Genomic DNA, 20065 nt, shown 5'->3' with positions numbered 1-20065 from the left:
CACTTACACAAATAGATTTGTTTGCAAGAAAAACAGCAATGAAATGGTGCACTTTTTTATACCTAATGTCAATATACATGTACATTAAACACTCACCGCCTGCCGCTGGCCCAAGTATGATTCCTGCCCCCCAAGACATGGACAGGATGGACATTCCGATTGCTTGATTTGTGTCGTCAGAAATCTCATACAGGATAGTCTTAGCAATACCAACACTACCTATCAAAGTAATAAAATACAGGATAGTCTTAGCAATACCAACACTACCTATCAAAGTAATAAAATACAGGATAATCTTAGCAATACCAACACTGCCTATCAAAGTAATAAAATACAGGATAGTCTTAGCAATACCAACACTACCTATCAAAGTAATAAAATACAGGATAGTCTTAGCAATACCAACACTACCTATCAAAGTAATAAAATACAGGATAGTCTTAGCAATACCAACACTGCCTATCAAAGTAATAAAATACAGGATAGTCTTAGCAATACCAACACTGCCTATCAAAGTAATAAAATACAGGATAGTCTTAGCAATACCAACACTACCTATCAAAGTAATAAAATACAGGATAGTCTTAGCAATACCAACACTACCTATCAAAGTAATAAAATACAGGATAGTCTTAGCAATACCAACACTACCTATCAAAGTAATAAAATACAGGATAGTCTTAGCAATACCAACACTACCTATCAAAGTAATAAAATACAGGATAGTCTTAGCAATACCAACACTACCTATCAAAGTAATAAAATACAGGATAGTCTTAGCAATACCAACACTACCTATCAAAGTAATAAAATATATTTTTAGGGAACTTATCTGCAGTTGAATTTAACCAAGTTTAAACTTAAACATTTCTATATTCTAATTTCACCCTTACAAGGCTTATGGTTGTTTATCACAAGCAACATCCCTGGATGCATGTAGGACACTCATAGAGAAAATATATATGTATATATTCATACAATTATCAAAGCAAGTTTGTTAAAGTTAGGTCCTTGAAATGATCATTATTCATGAAGATTGCATTGAACATTTGAAGAACATAAACACGATGACATATAAACATGATATACAGTCCTAAATGCATCATCTATGCAAGCTTGGCTGGTAAAGATTGCATATTGTTTAATGTTCCTTCACCCCACCATCCCACCCCCGAGTTTTCACTCAGGTGGAGATGTCACAATGGCCAGTGAAGGGCTGCAAAATTTAGGTCTATGCTCGACACTTACGGCCTTTGAGCAGGGAGGGATCTTTATCGTGCCACACCTGCTGTGACATGGGACCTTGGTTTTACGGTCTCATCCAAAGGACCGCTCCATTTAGTCGCCTCTTATTACAAGCAAGGGGTATCGAGGACCTATTCTAATCCCGATCCCCACGGAAGGCTTTGGTGCAAGTGGAGCCTAAAAATTAACATTAGCCCACTTCTGATAACTTTAAAAAAAATTAAATCCTGGCTATTGATTGGATTATGTCAGTCACATGAAGAGAGGGTAATATTTATACCCTGTCACTAGTTACGTGGTCAGAACCTATTATGACATCACAAGTTATTGTTGTGATGCAATCAAAAAACTTTTATACTATCAGTAATTTGAATTATAAAAAACGTTACATGTATATATCTGTATGTGGCTACCAGTAATGAAAAGAACTGTGAATGATAGAATTGTTTCGCCGCCTAGATGTACATTCTGGTCAATTTTTAAAAGTTATCATTTTTAAATGATTTTTTATGTCAATATAGATATTTACATGAATTTTCATAAAAACTGCTTTATTTGAGAAAACAAAGAGCGTTAACACTATAACTTGGGTTTAAATCATGTATTTCATTATATAGAAATCAATGGAAAACGGAAAATATTTTAGAAACATCTTTTCCCCCGTGAAAAACAAATTCCTTTTTACAGGTACACTGTATCATGAATTGTCATTTAGCAAATTTATACCAAATAAAAATTTGTTATTTCATGGGGGAAACATATGTTACAGACCAAAAACATGGCGAAAATGTTCACTCTTTGATCAAATGCAAATGAGTTTAAATTATGAATCAAAGCACTGAAAGTACTGAACAGCTCGAAGCTGACTTGATAAATTTTATCTGTAATTATGTATTTTTCTAGATAATACATTTTCTGTAAGGAAATAACAGATATAGGATGGGAAACTGTTAACCATGTTGAAATATTAACTGTATATGACATTGATACACACAATAGTCATTATAATGATAATTTTGGCCCCACCCGGGAACCAAAACCCTTACCCTGGGATCATGAATTTAACAATTTTGCGCTACCTGTTCCTTCTAAATACATGTATCTATTTACTTAGAATTTAGTATCAAAAGCATTAAAGAAGATGACATTTAAATGTTTTACACGTAAACACTATTTACCCAGTTTGACGCCACTCCTCTACAAATATTGTAGTCGCATGAAGGCTTGTTTCACTGTAACCATTACTGCATGCATTGTCTGTGTAAGTTTGCGCCAAGAAGGGCTTACTTCTACTAGAGAAATGACCTGCTCCAAAACCCTTTCAACTTAAGTTTTGTTACAGTAGCTTTCCTGGCACTTTAAATGACAGAAAACACTTACCATTTGTCAAACCAGCAAAAAATCGAGTGACTAGGGCCATTGGTAAGTTAATCGTAAATCCGAATAACAAGCAGAAAAAGCCATTTCCAAAAATGGTCATCAGCATAACTGGCTTGCGACCCATTCTGTCAGACAGCCAACCCCAGAAAAAGCTGAAAATGATTACAAAGATCTAAAACATAGAATTAAGAGATATAGAATTTTTCATTACTGTGGAATCATTCAAATTCGAAAGGGCCATTTTTCATAGACTGTCAAGATTTAACAGTTTCGTTGGGATGTAATTTTCGTGGGTAGTGGAGACTTTACAGTTTCATTGGGATGTAATTTTTGTGGGTTGTGGAGATTTAACAGTTTCATTGGGATGTAATTTTCGTGGGTAGTGGAGACTTTACAGTTTCATTGGGATGTAATTTTCGTGGGTTGTTGAGATTTAACAGTTTCATGGGGATGTAATTTTCGTGGGTTGTTGAGATTTTAACAGTTTCGTTGAGATGTAATTTTCGTGGGTTGTTGAGATTTAACAGTTTCGTTGGGATGTAATTTTCGTGGGTAGTGGAGACTTTACAGTTTCATTGGGATGTAATTTTCGTGGGTTGTTGAGATTTAAGTTTTGTTGGGATGTTTTTTTCGTGGGTTGTTGAGATTTAACAGTTTCGTTGGGATGTAATTTTCGTGGGTTGCTGAGATTTAAGTTTCGTTGAGATGTAATTTTCGTGGGTTGTTGAGATTTAACAGTTTCGTTGGGATGTAATTTTCGTGGGTTGTTGAGATTTAACAGTTTCGTTGGGATGTAATTTTCGTGGGTTGTTGAGATTTAAGTTTCGTTGGGATGTAATTTTCGTGGGTTGTGGAGATTTAAGTTTTGATGGGATGTAATTTTTCGTGGGTTGTTGAGATTTAACAGTTTCGTTGGGATGTCATTTTCGTGGGTTGTTGAGATTTAACAGTTTCGTTGGGATGTAATTTTCGTGGGTTGTGGAGATTTAAGTTTCGTTGGGATGTAATTTTCCTGGGTTGTTGAGATTTAAGTTTTGATGGGATGTAATTTTTCATGGGTTGTTGAGATTTAACAGTTTCGTTGGGATGTAATTTTCGTGGGTAGTGGAGACTTTACAGTTTCATTGGGATGTAATTTTCGTGGGTTGTTGAGATTTAAGTTTCGTTGGGATGTAATTTTCGTGGGTTGTTGAGATTTAACAGTTTCATTGGGATGTAATTTTCGTGGGTTGTTGAGATTTAAGTTTCGTTGGGATGTAATTTTCATGGGTTGTTGAGATTTAACAGTTTCATGGGGATGTAATTTTTGTGGGTTGTTGAGATTTAACAGTTTCGTTGGGATGTAATTTTCGTGGGTAGTGGAGACTTTACAGTTTCATTGGGATGTAATTTTTGTGGGTTGTGGAGATTTAACAGTTTCGTTGGGATGTAATTTTCGTGGGTTGTGGAGACTTTACAGTTTCGTTGGGATGTAATTTTCGTGGGTTGTGGAGATTTAAGTTTTGTTGAGATGTAATTTTTGTGGGTTGTTGAGATTTAACAGTTTCGTTGGGATGTAATTTTCGTGGGTTGTTGAGATTTAAGTTTCGTTGGGATGTAATTTTCGTGGGTTGTTGAGATTTAAGTTTTGATGGGATGTAATTTTCGTGGGTTGTTGAGATTTAACAGTTTCGTTGGGATGTAATTTTCGAGGGTTGTGGAGATTTTACAGTTTCGTTGGGATATCATTTTTGTGGGTTGTTGAGATATAAGTTTCGTTGGGATGTAATTATCGTGGGTTGTTGAAATTAAACAGTTTCGTTGGGATATAATTTTCATGGATTGTTGAGATTTAACAGTTTCATTGGGATGTAATTATCGTGGGTTGTTGAGATTTAACAGTTTCATTGGTATGTAATTTTCATGGGTTGTTGAGATTTAACAGTTTCGTTGGGATGTAATTTTTGTGGGTTAATTAATTGTTGAGATTTAACAGTTTCATTGGGATGTAATTTTTGTGGATATGGTTTCTGTACATTGAAAAATTGTATCAATTCAGTTTTCCATTGTAGTTTGAAATTTGTAAGATAAGATTGCCCACAAAATCCACTAAAATTGAACTCCTATAAGATCTAACGATTCCAAAGTAACTATAAATAACTACAAATGATAGTATTGTTTTGCCGCCTACCTTCTGGTAAATTTTTAATGATTTTTTTTTTTTTGACAATAGAAATATTTATATGAATTTTCATAAAAGTTTATTTATTTGACAAAACAAAGAGAGACAACTCTATGATTTGGGTTAAATCACACATTTCACTATAAAATGAATCAATGAAAAATGGAAAATATTTTTAAAACATCTCCACCACACCCCACCCCACACCCCTCAAAACGCAAATTCCTTTTGGCAGGTTTTATAAATTGTCATTTCACAAATTCATACCAAAACTTTTGCTGTTTTACTGGGGGGGGGAGGGGGGGGGGGGACATATCTTTACAGACCAAAACACAGTGAAAATGTTCATTTGTGTGTGATCAACTGCAAATAAGTTTAACGTGTGAGAAATGAAAATTAACCATTTTTTACAGTACTCAAAAATATAAAATAATTTGACAAATCAAATGGTAATTAATTGAAATCAATGAGCATTTTAAAATATATGATGTTTAAAAGCCCAGTTTCAAGATACATAACGTACTACATATTTTTCTACCCAGAGGCCTAATCAAAAAGTGTTGAAATTAAGAGTAATTAATTAATTAACACTGGTATAACAGTTCATAATCAATTACTAATGGATTTTACTTTGCATTTAAAAAAAATATATCATTAGAAAAATCGCAAAGCTTTTTAGAATAAACAAGTTGAAAATGTAGGCGGGAATCCAGAGTTAGAGTGCGTAGTTCTTTCGCGTTCTTTCGCAAACAAGCACTAATAAAAACTTTCCTTTATTTTCTCCACTTATGAGCATTACACTGTTTTAAGGGGCAAGATCAAAAAATCTAAAATCAAATATTAGGGGGAGGGGGATAAAATCTCCCGTAAGTTTTTGTCGTCCGACATTAATTACACTTTAGTGGAAAAATAAAAAATAAAATCGAATATTAAAAACTACATAATAATATTACATTTTAATGAACATTTGATAGCTTTAATGTACACTTTCATTTGTTAATAAACAATAGAAAAGGTATACAGAGTATTATTTATAATCATATGCTTTTACTTGTTAATTGATTAGTTTCAAAATTCATTATATTAGTTTTAAGGGATGGTGGAGGGTCTTGGTGAAAGCTATATGAATTCAATTTTTTGTCAGACATTGAACTCATTGATCTCATCCCTAACATTTATCGATACATGTAGTACATTCAGATTTAATCAGGTGTTCTCTACCTTCCTGTCGCTCTCCCAGCAAACACCATAGACGCCACGAGGCCTGCATAGTAGCCTTTCTCTGTCTCTTGGTAACCAAAGAACTGGAAAAGAGAGCACTCGGGTCATACATCAGGTAACACTATGTACCAGGCATTCAAAACTGACGTATAAAGTGCAAAAAAAAAATCACAAGCTCTTACCAAAATCATCTCTGGTAGGAAAGGAAACAGAAATGTCAGACTGAAGGAACTGGTGAACTACAAAGAAAAAAAGCAGACATTCTGTTTTTGTCTAACATAACTTCAACTACATTTCAATAATATTTCATCAGTGTATGTCAGGCAATTCTTAAATTTTCATAAAAAAAAAATTCAAACTAACGTAAAGAAGGACAACTCTTTTACAGACAAATCCAGACAATTTCATAGTGTTGTCTATCTGTTTCCCTTTTATTGAACTATCACCTGCAAGCATTGTGAGACACAATAGATATTTGTGTACACATGCCAAGAGTACAATTATTTATCATAACACTTGTGCATTGCCTAAACTTTGGGCCATGGGCCACATCGATCACCCCGCCAGTCACGAGTTGGTCCTGCTGTTGTTCAGATTTTTTTTCAATCTTTACTTTAATAAAAAATATACTGATATTGTGGCCCAAACCTAACCCAAATGGGTCACGACATTACCGAATTTTAATTAACACAACATGGGGATGCCTTAATACCAACATGACCTTGTTGTTATGGATAAGGTCAATGTCACAAGGTCAAATATTCTGGTATGAAATAAAAGGTTTTGCCAAAAGAAATCCATATACAAAATATGAAAGCCTTACTTTAATCAAAACAGTTTTGTTATGTAATCCTTTGTTATTTTAGACTCTTATATAGAAGAGAGTCCACGATGGACACAAAAAATGCACAGATAAAATATGAGGGCCTATCCCTCAACATCCAAAACTTATAAGTAAGGTTTAAGTTTTGAAATTTTGGTCAAACTCAAGGTTACAAGGTTAAAAAATTTGGTACCAGAAGAAAGGTCTGGTTGTAAGATAAGAAATGTGCACGTGAAGTATCAGAGCCCTATCTATAACCACTTAAAAGTTATGAGCAAAATTAAAGATTCAGACAAATAGAACAATAATAATATAACCCCCCTCCCCAATTACAGTTGTGGGGCATAAAAAAAGTAAGAGGCCCATATGGCCCACATCCTTCACCTGCGCTACCTTGGCCCTGTCACTGTCCAAGTCAACGCCAAACTATAACAAGGTCTTGCCATAAAGAATCTATAAAAATTTACGAAAGCCCTACCTTAAATAGTTTAAGAGATATTTTTAAAAATATTTCCTAATATTTTCTACATATATATCAGCATATAAAGCTTTGATCCTCTATTATGGCCTCACCCTATCCCCAGGGGCCATGATTTTAACAAACTTGAATCTCCATTATACCAGGAAGATTTCATGAAAATTTCAACTTTTCTGGCAAAGTGGTTCTTGAGAAGAAGATTTTTAAAGCTTTTCCCTATTTATTCTCAAGTAAAACTTTGATCCCTTATTGTGGCCCCATCCTACCTCCAGGGGCCACGATTTTATCAAATTTGAATTTGCACTATGTCAAGAATCTTTTGTAAAAATTTCATTGCCCCTTTCTGGTCCAGTGGTTCTTGAGAAGATTTTTAAATGACCCCACCATATGTTTGCATTTTCGCCCCCTTTGTAAGAAGCATGGCCCTTCATTTAAACAAACATGAATCCCCTTCACCTAGGAATGCTTTGTGCAAAGTTTGATTGAAATTGGCCCTCTGGTTCTGGAGAATAAGATTTTCAAAAATTTGTCAGTGTATTTTTGCTATTTCGCTATTATCTCCCACCAGAAAAGGGATTTGTAAAAGATACATCCCCTTCACCCAAGGATACTTTTCGTTGAGTTTGACTGAAATTGGCCCAGTGGTTCTGGAGAAGAAGTCGAAAATGTGAAAAGTTTACAGATAGATGGATGGACAAAACAGACAGACAGATGGACAATAGGTGATCAGAAAAACTCACTTGAGCTTTCACTTCTGACAATCCTGCAATCCCGACCAAGTGCCTTCCGCATACTTCAACTTCCCATACGATTTAAAAAATTATCCTTTTGTTTTTAAAACAAAGACTACTTGTTTGTGCTTACAGAAGATGGTTCAACTGAACTTTTTAAATGGAAATATCATTTATTATATATTACAAGAAAGAATTACAGTTGATCATCATAGGTGAGAATACTTGCAATCAAAACCTAAACTGACTAAATGCTAGTTATAATTGAATTGACATTTTTTAAACAGTCATAGTCACGATAGCGCTTAATGGAGCATTGGTTTCTTTGAGCATTCTGCAATTTTTACACCACAATTCTACAAAACTTTATCATAATTTTCTTTTTATTCATTTGCTGGCATTCTTTTTTTTCAATTTACATTTTTTTCGCTGTTTATATTTGTAGGACTCCAAAGTGCGATGGGACTCCAAAGTGCGATGGTCTGCACCAAACCCCGATGGTGTGACATACCAAAGTGCGATGGTCCACACTCATGCGCCAAAGTGCAATGGTGTGACACAACAAAGTCCGACGGCACACACTGATGCTCCAAAGTGCGATGGAGTGACACGCCGACGTCCGATGGTTTGTAAAGGACACAGTGTTTTGGTACAGACTGGTACAGACTAAACCAATCATGCGTTGTTTCACCAAAATATCAGTGCAAAATCCATGCACAAAAATAAGAATGAGAACTTATTTCATTACCAGTTGTTGTGTTAATAAACACAATTTTCCAACGTGACATCGACACATCGTATTAAATGTTTTGCATTATAGCGTACCCCTAGGAATTTATTACGTGTACGTCAAAGTAATGAATGATCATGAATTAAAGAATGTTTTGGTGAAGTAGGTAGTTCGACAACAAATGTACTTTTCCGTTCTCACTATCCTTAACAGTGTAAATCTTACCATTGCTGTCATCCATGTCAATCTTAATCACTCGTGCTTCCTTCCAATATATCCCGAAGAAATTGGTGTCAGCACTGCAGTATAAAGAACCTTCGTTGGGGCAAACTGACGAAGCATCGCAATTCTTCTGTTTTATTTTGAAAAACGTTAAGAATGACGTCACAATGATGTACGTCACAAACGTTACTGAACTCCACACCATCGGCCTTTGGCGTGACCATGGCACATTGGCGTCCGTAACGTTAACAAACCATCGCACTTTGGAATGACTATTGTACTTTAGAGTCTGACATATCTATTTTTTCTTAATATCTTAAACCTAGAAAATCGGCATAGTCAATTTTTGTCTATTTGAATTACAACCAGGCTTGAATTTCTCGAAAAAATCTCAAACTTAAGTTTGAATTTTCTTCTATTTGAGCAGTCAAAATTTGAGTAAAATCTCAGACTTAAGTCCAAGTTTCGACTTAAGTTCTTTTTGAGAAATCCAGGCCAGTGCCATTTGACATAGACTCGGTCTATGGTTAATTTCAAACACTGTTGACCTCTAATTACCATTTGACCAAAAAAATATATAATAACCTCTAATTACCACTGACAGTTACTTACCATTTGACAATTACTATACAAGTTAACTTTTATTACCTTTTGACAATTACCTTACAAGTTAAGTTTTATTTTGACAATTACTTTACTAGTTAACCTCTTTTTACCATTTGACAATTACAAAATCCAAGATAACCTCTCATTTACCTTTTGGCAATTATTTTACACATCAACCTCTATTTACCATTTGACAATTACTTTACAAGTTAACTTTTATTACCATTTGACATTTACTTTACAAGTTAACCTCTAATTACCTTTTGACAATTACTTTACAAGTTAACCTCTAATTACCTTTTGGCAATTACTTTACTAGTTAACCTCTAATTACCTTTTGACAATTACTTTACTAGTTAACCTCTATTTACCATTTGACAATTACTTTACAAGTTAACAGTTCTAATTACCTTTTGACAATTACTTTACAAGTTAACCTCTAATTAAATTTTGACAATTACTTTACAAGTTAACCTCTATTTACCATTTGACAATTACTTTACAAGTTAACCTCTAATTACCTTTTGGCAATTATTTTACACATCAACCTCTATTTACCATTTGACATTTACTTGACAAGTACCATTTGACAATTACTTTAACCGTTAACCTTTACTTACCAATGATAAAAAGACTAATCCAATTATTTTCCAGTCTACTGGTGTCGCATCTTTTGGTGTTATTTTCATTTTTGATTTAACAGTCTGCCATATGGACGACTTTCTTCCTGGGCTTTGCTCTTGGTCATCAGAGATTCCCACGTCATTACTGTCCAGCTTTCCTTCTTCTGTAGCCTTCTCCATGTCTACCACAGCCTCCGATTGCTTGACACTTGATTCTTTAGTCATGGCAATTTAAATTTGTCATGTATATCCCTACAGATTACAAAGCAAAATACCCCAATGTTGAAAAACAGTTACCCATTGAATAAAAAGATCAGTATACCATGCTAGGAACAATTAATACATAACTTCAAATCTGACAAACCGATCCCTTGTGGGGCTAAAATAAAATTATAGTTTGTTTGGAATTGCCGCCCGCCTCATTAGAATTATTGCCGCTGGAAAAATTATATTGGCAAAATTATTTATAAATTTTTTTGTTCCATTGGTAAAAAATGTTTATAAATTTGTTCGATCGACAAATTACTTAAAGAATGACTTTTAAATTAATTCTGGGGCAAGTTATACGAGTATAACCTGGTTTGGGTCAGTTTACGCTTTATAATCCACAAGTGGCTTCTGGTTGTCAAGGGGGTGTGTCCCCATACCAAACCAGGTTATACAAAAATAACCTGCGTTCCTCAATTGGAATTTGACAAATCAGAGACAAGGATACAATAAGAATTAAATTATTCATCTTTAAACATCGGGTTTGACATCCTCATTCATTTGATAAGTCGGATCAGTAAAATACTTTTTTATTACTATATCTGTAATAAAGCATTTTAATGATCGTCGTGGACTAGCAGTAGCCGCCAAATTGTCAGCACAAAGTGTAAAGCATCTTGCTAATGAACCAAACATCCCTGTGTGTGTGTTTCTATACACATATATGAGGAGAAAATCGGCAATATAATTTACAATTTTAGTCTTCAAATTACTTACCAATGGAAAGAGATCCTCACAGAGATTGAGAGCAAAGTAAAAAAAACTCTGACATGTCAGATGGCATCGTCAATATCGGCCAAAGTTACATGGATCTAAGTTTAAGCGTTTGAAGTTGAATTGCACAACGCATATTGGGTTTGCATACTATGCTGACGCAGCTAAGGGCATAGGAAAAGATTTTTGCTTATACTGTGCATCAGATGATGCCGATTTCAAAGGACCATAATTTATTACAGAAATTCTGTAGAGATGTCCCATACCGTGCTGATTGTCTTGTCAAAGGGCTAAAGAAATACTCTAAAATAGACTGATGAAATTATTGATAGGAACTCAGAATTTTGAGTATTTTGAACAGTCTTTTTTTTTTTCATCTTTTTTTCGGCTTCATTGTTTCCGAATTAAAAGAAAAAAATATTCAAATAATAAATATGTTCACTGTTTTATATTGTGATTTTTATCATTAATTTTGAATTAAACTTTAATATAAAAAAAAATAATAAATTCCCCTCCTCCCTCCAGGCAGCCAGGCGGCAATTCCAAACAAACATTTTTTTAAGGATGGCCTGGTTATAAATATAAATACCAATACCAATAAATTTTGCTTAGCCCTCAAACATGGTCATGCTGTAAGACATATCAAAGGAAAATATAGCAAACTTATGAAAAATCAAACCATACCTATCCAACTTTATAAATTTGGTCCAAATGGCATCGATTCAAATACAATCACATGGACAAGTATTTATCTATTTTGAATCTCGTCTACCCTAGTTCACGTTGTTCTGAGATGTTACATAAAATCCGTAAAAGCATGTAAATCATATTTTCATAATCATATATAATCACTCCTTGATGAACATGTCAATTGTACCATGTCTTGTATGAAAGGTGACGATAACAAATAGCGATCAATCTCATAACTCCTATAAGCAATACAAAATAGATAGTTGGGCAAACACAGACCCCCGGACGCACCAGAGGTGGGATCAGGTGCCTAGGAGGAGAAAGCATCCCCTGTAGACTGGTCACACCCACCGTGAGCCCTATATCTTGATCAAGTAAATGGATTTATCCGTACTCAAAATATGTTGATATGTCAAAATATGTGGCACACTGTGCCACGAATGGTCTAACAAATGGTATGAAACACGTCAGACAGCATGTGACCCTATGATAGGTTGTATTTACAAACTAGATCATTATAACTACCATAGAATTTGCAGAATGCTGACTTTAAACGAGACTGTTGAAACCCCCGTACCATCAACTTGTTTGTCAGTAGTTTGCCTCGATTTAAAAAATTTATCATACACAGAACAACCTCTCGTGTATCGAATCAGTTGAGAGATATAAACTCCATATGCAGGTGATAATGGAATATTGCTACATAAATATGGGACGTTGACGATGGAGAAGCTGAAATCCTCCCATTTATCACAAAGTTGTCGTTAATATCTACTTTCAATAAAATATCTAAGCAGAAGTGGACGACTCTGTGGGGTCTTAATTTCAAGCTTGCAGGTATACATCGAATCGACATATGAATGAGTTATTATTGTTAATAGATAAAATGTCGTTGATATATCTAAATGTCGAATTGAAGGCCAAAGCAAGAGATTTTTTCTTCTCACATAGAAGTTTCTGATGTTTGTAAATTTGCTTACTTATTTAAATTTAATCCATCAGCTTTAACATCCACATTCCACATTTTTAAATGTCCTGAATTACGACATGTCCGGAGACGCAAGTCCGAAAGAAAGGGATTTACATGTACAAGAAGTGAATGCTCCATACCTGTTCCAGGAACTCCGACGCTTTATCAAACTCAATGACACCCGATGCCATCATCAAACAGAGTCATCTCACGCAACAAACGGTACTTTTCCATTGATTGAAAGCCAGCCGGCACCAGCTGATCCGCGGAAGTAGATTACGTTCGCTAATTATAAACCATTACCGCTGGTCCCACTGATTCCGGATTTGAACATAATTACCCCCATCACAACGGCATAAGTTTGCCTTTTTAGCCATTTTCTTTTTATTTCCGAAGATGGATCTGGGGGTTGCTCAAGTCCACCCCCTCCGTAATTCCAGGAAGACAGCCTAGAAGTAGTGAGGTGAGTCGTTAGGGGGGGGGGGGGGGGGGGGGCTTTTTTTTGTCCAAATGAAATAATAATTGCTTTATTCATATCGATGCAAGTTGTTTCGGCCTTTTTACAGTTCGGCCCTAGGTTCGTTCGACCTCAAGTTTTATCGGCCTCTTGTCGTTTCGGACTTCGATTCCTAGTCGTTTTGGCCCAAGTTTCGTAAGCGACAAAATACCGACAATATGATGTTGTTTTTGTTAATATAGATGTGTATCGAATTTATGCTATTGTTGTTTATTGAATGGAAGCTGTTCGAGTTTAAGCTTTTGAGACTTTAATGAAGAGAAATTTTTGTATTATGAGGAAATAATTGTTAGAAAAGATTATGAAATATATGCAAAATTGTTCAAATTTTCTTTTCCATGATGCTAAGCAAATTGTGATACCATGAGAATTGAGAATAGTTTTTGAAATCATCAAGGCAAACTTTTTAACCTCGAAATATAATGATTTCTTAACAAATTTGTGCCGTAAAATTTCAATTAGCATTTGACATGTGATTTCACCGCAAAACCTATAGATATTAAAAATCACTTTGAAATCATGTGAAGAAACTACAAACAATTGTGTATTTTTTGTTAGTATATCTATAAAAATTAGCTATGTAATTTAACGCTAAGCTTATTCAAAAAGGTATTTTTTCAATGAAATATATTTAGTGAAAAAATAAACAATTATGACTCATGGCCAGGTACTGTACACTGTAAACTGATATGTTATTTGCGTAGTTAGTGTATGTTAGGTTCAGTTAGTAATTTTACGGGTGAATACCATAATGTTGATAATAAAATCTACAGTAGATCGAGACCACGAGTATTCCCCAACACACGGTGTAAAATGGTCCGTGGACACGGTATAGCACGGTGTATGTGTATTTCGAATACACAAGAAGACTGCCTTGTCTAAAAAGTTAGTCCCTGATACCCACCGTGAGATCAGTGGCGGAATTTAAAGTAATTTTCAAATTTAAGGTAAATCGTGGTATCTTGTTTAGAAAAAATGTAATAAACGATTAAAAAAGCAATAATTTCTTTCTTTCCCGGAGAAATAAATGGCATAATCTTTTGATTTCTTGAATTACTTTATTGGGAGAACTTAATTTTTTCCAAAAACCCTTAAAATTTGCATCATTTTAACAATTTTACCTTATAAAAAATTATAGAAAATAGTACAAATGACTATAAATAGGAGACATATTTCAAGCCCTATAAAATCTGTAAAATCCAGGAGCTTCCGGGGGCTTCGCCCCCTGGGCCCCCACCAGAGCTTCGCCCTCGGCTCACTGGGGGCCTCGAGGCAGCCCCAGATCCCCTGCCTCATAAAGTGGCGCCCCCCGTAACCGCAATTCCTGGATCCGCCCGTGGAGATCGTATAATCAAAGTACTGAAAAGCGCTAAGCTGACTTCATGAATTCTGTCTGTAATATTAATGAGCAGGAACAACAGTAAAAACAGTAAACAACAGTAAAAAAAAAAAAAGAAAAAAGGAAAGGGAAAAAAAACTGTCCATGCGTTATTCTTTATTTTCGCACAACTAAAATAATATATTTCCTGTAAGGAAATAACAAATATGGATTGGAAACAATGTCCTGAAACTTTTCAACATGTTCAAAAATAAACTTTATATGATGTTGTAAAAAACAATTGTCACCATAATAATTTTGGTCCCACCCGGAACTAAAACCCTATCCTTGGATCATGAAATTTACAATTTTGGTAAAGGACACCTGCTCTTTTTTTAAATATCTATAATCAGAATTTAGTATCAATAGCATTACCACTGCTGAGTTGGTCTATAGGTAGAGTGTTCGCGCCCTGTATGCGGACGGTCAGGGTTCGAATCCCGGCCGCGACAGACCTAGGTCGTTAAAACAGGTAGTCACAATTCCATCGCCAAACCCTCGGCATCAGGTGTTAATGTCACGGGTCCTCGGAGATGGCCTTAAAAACGGATGTCCCGCTTCACAGTAGGTGTGACACGCTAATGATAAACGATAAATTTCACACTGAAGTGTTGTAAAATCTTATTTTTAAGTTTAGATGAATATTAATGACTCAAGTAGCATGGGAAATTATTTAACCATACTAAACTGACTTGGAGAACTAAAAACTTGATTGTAATACACGAGGTCCGCGTGCTTCAATGCTTGAAATTCGGTCACGGCCTCCCGGGAAGCTGAGTTCACACTTTTACGCATGGAAATGTGTTGCAAAATTGTTGTACATGACCGTTATGATGTACAGTGTATCTCCAATTCTTCCGTTTTGTAAATTAGTTATTGACCACACAAATAGCTGTGCATCAATTTTCAATTCAAGGACATAGGATAACCAACAACATTTGCTGTGGAATTTTGTAATACTATTTGTAAGGGTTTAAAATATTCAATGATCTCTCTCTCTCTCTCTCTCTCTCTCTCTCTCTCTCTCTCTCTCTCTCTCGCGCGCGCGCGCGCGCGCACGCGGCTCGCGATGTTTTAGATTCAGTAGTGCCTTCATTATTTTTTAATATCCTGATATATAGGGAAAATGTTTTTAAAAATGTCTGACTAAACCTATTTAAGCTAGAGCTTTCATATTTTGTGTATACATTTTTACGAAAAGACCTTTCATATGATGCAATGGTGTGCGATCTTGTGACCTTGACCTGGAAGTTTGACCTATTTGATTAAAAACCTGATGTATTCAGTATCTCCTCAACTATAGATAGAGCTTTTATATTTTTACGTCTTTCCCTTTCAGGGGGAGATATATTGTTTTTGAGCTTTTCTGATCGCCTGTTGTCCGTCGTCTGTCCGTCTGTCTGTTAACTTTTTACATTTTCGATTTCTTCCCCAGAACCACTGGGCCAATTATAAAGAAATTTGGCCAAAAGCATCCTTGGGTGAAGGGCTTTCAACTTTGTTGAAATGAAGGGTCATGCCCCCTTCAAAGGGGATATAATCACTAAAATGCAAAAATAGGGTGGGGTCATTTAAAAATCTTCTTCTCACGAACCACTTGGTCAGATATTTACTTGACACCTTCCTTTGATTCAAGTTTGTTCAAATCATGGTCCCCAAGGGAAAGATGGGGCCAAAGTAGGGGGTTAAACTTTTACGTACAAATTAATATATAGGGAAAATCATTAAAAATCTTCTGAAAAATCACTGGTTCAGAAAAGTTTATGTTTACATGAAAGCTTCCTGAAATGGTGCAGACTCAAGTTTGTAAAAATCATGGTCTCCGGGAGTAAGTTGGGGCCACAATAGGGATCAAAGTTTGTCATGCGAATATATAGGGAAAATCTTTAGACATGAGCCAAGGTGACTCAGGTGAGCGACGTGGCCTATGGGCCTCTTGTTTTTTTGTCCATCTGTCTGTCCGTCTGTCTCACAAAATCTTGTGAATGTTTCTCCTCCTATATGGCTTATCGGATAGACTTGAAAATTTGTGCAATGCTTCATTTGCATTTGTAGATGTGCATATTGGTTGGACATAAGGATCCAATTGTTTTCTTAAAAGTTATAGTGGATTGATTGTATGTTGTTTAACGTCCCTCTCGAGAATATTTCACTCATATGGAAACGTCACCATTGCCGGTGAAGGGCTGCAAATTTCAGCCTATGCTCGGCGCTTATGGCCCTGAGCGGGAGGGGGGCCTTTATCGTGCCACACAAACAATCGTCGCAAACCACGGGTTATTGTTTCATTCTATTTCACAAACGTTTGTGAAATAGAATGAAACAATAAGCCGTGGTTTACGATGATAGTAGTATAAGGCAGCTCGATAGGGGGTTCAACTGAGTGTAGTTTTGAGTGCAGCTTGGAGTTTTTCATCAAATTCTATTGATATTAGGGGTTTAGATGTGTCTTGGTACTCCTTACAAATTGCCGTGGTTAAAATCACTGCTCAGCACGTGTGCTGAATTCTGATTGGACGATTTTAAAATCGCTGTAACTTCCTTATATTTGATGGAAACGTTATGAAATTCACACTGTGGGTATATGATACAAATGCCTGTTGAATGACATCAACAAAAGTGCGGAATCACACACGCGTGCGCGTGTATGCACGTGCAACGGTTTCTTTCATTTCTTGGTACTGAAATGACCATATTGAACGTACTACATATAATTAAAGGCTAAAATAAAGTGATTTTTGCCATAGGTTTACAATGACATCACTTTTTAATTGGGGAAGGTTTGGGGAACATATGTAACGGTCCCCGTTACAATTAGAACTAGTTGCTTTTAAAATACAAGCTTATGTAATCTGTAAATGGCATATCATTTTCTTTGATGGTGTGGACTTCCTTGTTTACACCATAGACATATATAACAGTTTACACAAGAAAGAAATATCAATTTGATATAGTAAGATGAGAAAAAAGACTTAATTTTTTGGTATTACAAAGGTATTTAAAAGTGAGGCCGAAACGACTAGGGCCGAAACGACATTAGGCCGAAACTACTAACGGCCGAAACGACATTAGGCCGAAACTACTAACGGCCGAAAAAACTTGGGGCCGAACTGAAAAAAGGCCGAAACGACCAGAAATCATTTATATACTCAATTGGACCCGATTCTTTAATTTAGAAGAAAAAAATTGTTCCCCATACCGAGCTTTATAAATACACTTTAAAATTTATTTTATCAAAATTGTTTGTGTTTATTTTATATTTGAGACATGCTTAATCATAAAATCATATTAGTTTTGATGTATATAGTTCACATTTTTGTAGGTCTTCTGTAAGTCTTCCGTAGGTCTTCAATTACCCGTAGGTCTTCTTAAAACTGCCCCTTTCTGCTTACAGTTTAAAGGGGATGAAGAAATGGTATCTTACAGACGGATTTGAAATTTCAAGCTGGATTGCACGTGAAGGGTTTACGGTTTTGGGGCTTATGTAATATGCTATGATTTATTTATTCCAAATTAGGGCCCAAACGACCAGAACATTGACACATTCAAATCACAAATACGAGTTTCAGTGTACAAATATAATGTTGATATGCAATGAACATACTGAATATGGGGGTGCCATATGCTGATTGCAGACTCAGTTGAAATGACAATACACATCTTGCTTTGTTGGTTATGATATGATACCATGTCGGAGCCCACGGTTTTTCTCTCCGTTAAACTGCATTGAATGCAATTTAACGGAGAGAAAACCCGTGGGTTCCGACGATGATAGGATACAAACGGTAGCAAGAGACGGTGATATTTGACAGAATTATCTCAGTAGTGAAATATCCACTTTTACCACTGAAAAGCAACATATACAATTGATAGTAACCAAACGGGAAAAAAAAACCCACCTAGTTCACAAATTCGTGGAAAAAAATTAATAAGACTATGTCTGTAGATTATAATCTGATGGAGAGGGTATAGCTATATAGGACAATTTGTTTAGATGTAAAATACCCACTTCTACCCGAAGCAGCATGTACAATTACATACACAGTACTGCACCTTTAACAGAAAGCATATGCATGCAATGCTTATATATTCGAAAGGGTTGTTGACTTGTGATACATCTCATTGTAACATAATAAAAATCAACTAGGTTTATTACCCCTTGTCTAATAAGCTCATATTAAATATGTACTGTAGGAGTAAATTATAGTAAAATGCAAAGGGCAGCAGGGGACGGTGGTGTTGGAGGATGAATGATCCATTTCTGTTCAATGCATGACATACAATACCACACGTACACTGCACGCAATATACAACAGTATTCTCTACTATTGTAAACAAGTAAAAAACGTACGTCAAACCAGCGGTTCTTCGCGAGACCAGAAGTCGCACAGGATAGCGTGTCTAAATCATATTAGTCTACATATTCCTCTCGTCCCAGTGAAAAAAATATATATGTACCCCGGTAGGTCCAATAATCTATCCAAAACATGGTACTTCTCCGCTGATCACCTTCATAAGTCGTTCTGCGTAGTCAGTTTCTATTTGGTGTAGGCTTTTGAGATGACCATTTGTGAGATACGAATGCAGCAAAATAATATAAACAAACAGGAGGCTACCCATATTCGTACAGTAAAACTCGAATATAGCGAACACGGACATAGCTAAGGATATAGCGAAATTAAGGTTATAGTGAAGTGAAACAAATTTCCTCGGCAAAATCCTTAGATATTCTATATAAAAATTCTGCGTTTATAACGAACATGGGTATAGCGAATTTACACATGTAATGAAGTAAATTCCTATGAAACACTACAGTATAAGTATCGTATGAAAAAAATTAATTCACCTTCCACTATCTCGTAATTACGAGATCTTTACGAGATAATCATCTCGTAATTACGAGAAAATCATCTCCAAATTACAAGAAAATTATCTCGTACAGTAATTCGAGAAAATATATAAATATTGGTCACATGATATCTTTGTTTATATAAGCTCTCCTCTCCTCTTTTCGTCATTGTTTTTTTTTTATGCTGTTTAGATATAAAAAATCAGTTTCCAATCGAAATATGCCGAGTGGACCATTAGAATAGTTAGAAAGTTAGCTTACTGAGTGAAAGTATATTCATGCATCTAAAGTACAAAAAAAAAATGACGATCGATTTATTATTGTAAGCTTAGAACTACACCATAAATTAATTAACTGTGTATGAAGGTTCAAAACTCTTGTAATTCTGTCATTGAGTGCACATTGTGACGGTACATATTGTCGTGTCAGACATGTTTTAAGTGTATCCATCTTCTGTTTT

At 35.4% G+C, this 20065-nt stretch overlaps 1 protein-coding gene across 3 annotated transcripts in view; it reads right to left on the bottom strand.

Annotated features, from left to right (window-relative positions):
• The window catches only part of LOC125663922 (uncharacterized), a 38905-nt gene extending 25746 nt beyond the window's left edge, over positions 1-13159 (bottom strand). For 2 of the 3 annotated variants that reach the window (XM_048896362.2, XM_056163032.1), the window contains exons 1-6: positions 13002-13159; positions 10218-10472; positions 6190-6246; positions 6008-6090; positions 2626-2777; positions 97-219 (exon numbers count right to left, since the gene is read on the bottom strand). In XM_048896362.2, the coding sequence (XP_048752319.2) occupies positions 97-219; positions 2626-2777; positions 6008-6090; positions 6190-6246; positions 10218-10445 (643 nt within the window). In that variant the 5' untranslated portion in view covers positions 10446-10472; positions 13002-13159. Of the gene's footprint in view, positions 1-96; positions 220-2625; positions 2778-6007; positions 6091-6189; positions 6247-10217; positions 10473-12871 lie in introns of all 3 variants that reach the window. The other variant, XM_056162978.1, reaches the window with a different exon arrangement.
• Positions 13160-20065: the final 6906 nt, after the last annotated feature.

Source organism: Ostrea edulis, chromosome 1 (genome assembly GCF_947568905.1).
Source record: "Ostrea edulis chromosome 1, xbOstEdul1.1, whole genome shotgun sequence".
Classification (NCBI taxonomy): Eukaryota; Metazoa; Mollusca; class Bivalvia; order Ostreida; family Ostreidae; genus Ostrea; species Ostrea edulis.
This window is presented reverse-complemented; position numbering and strand designations above follow the sequence as displayed.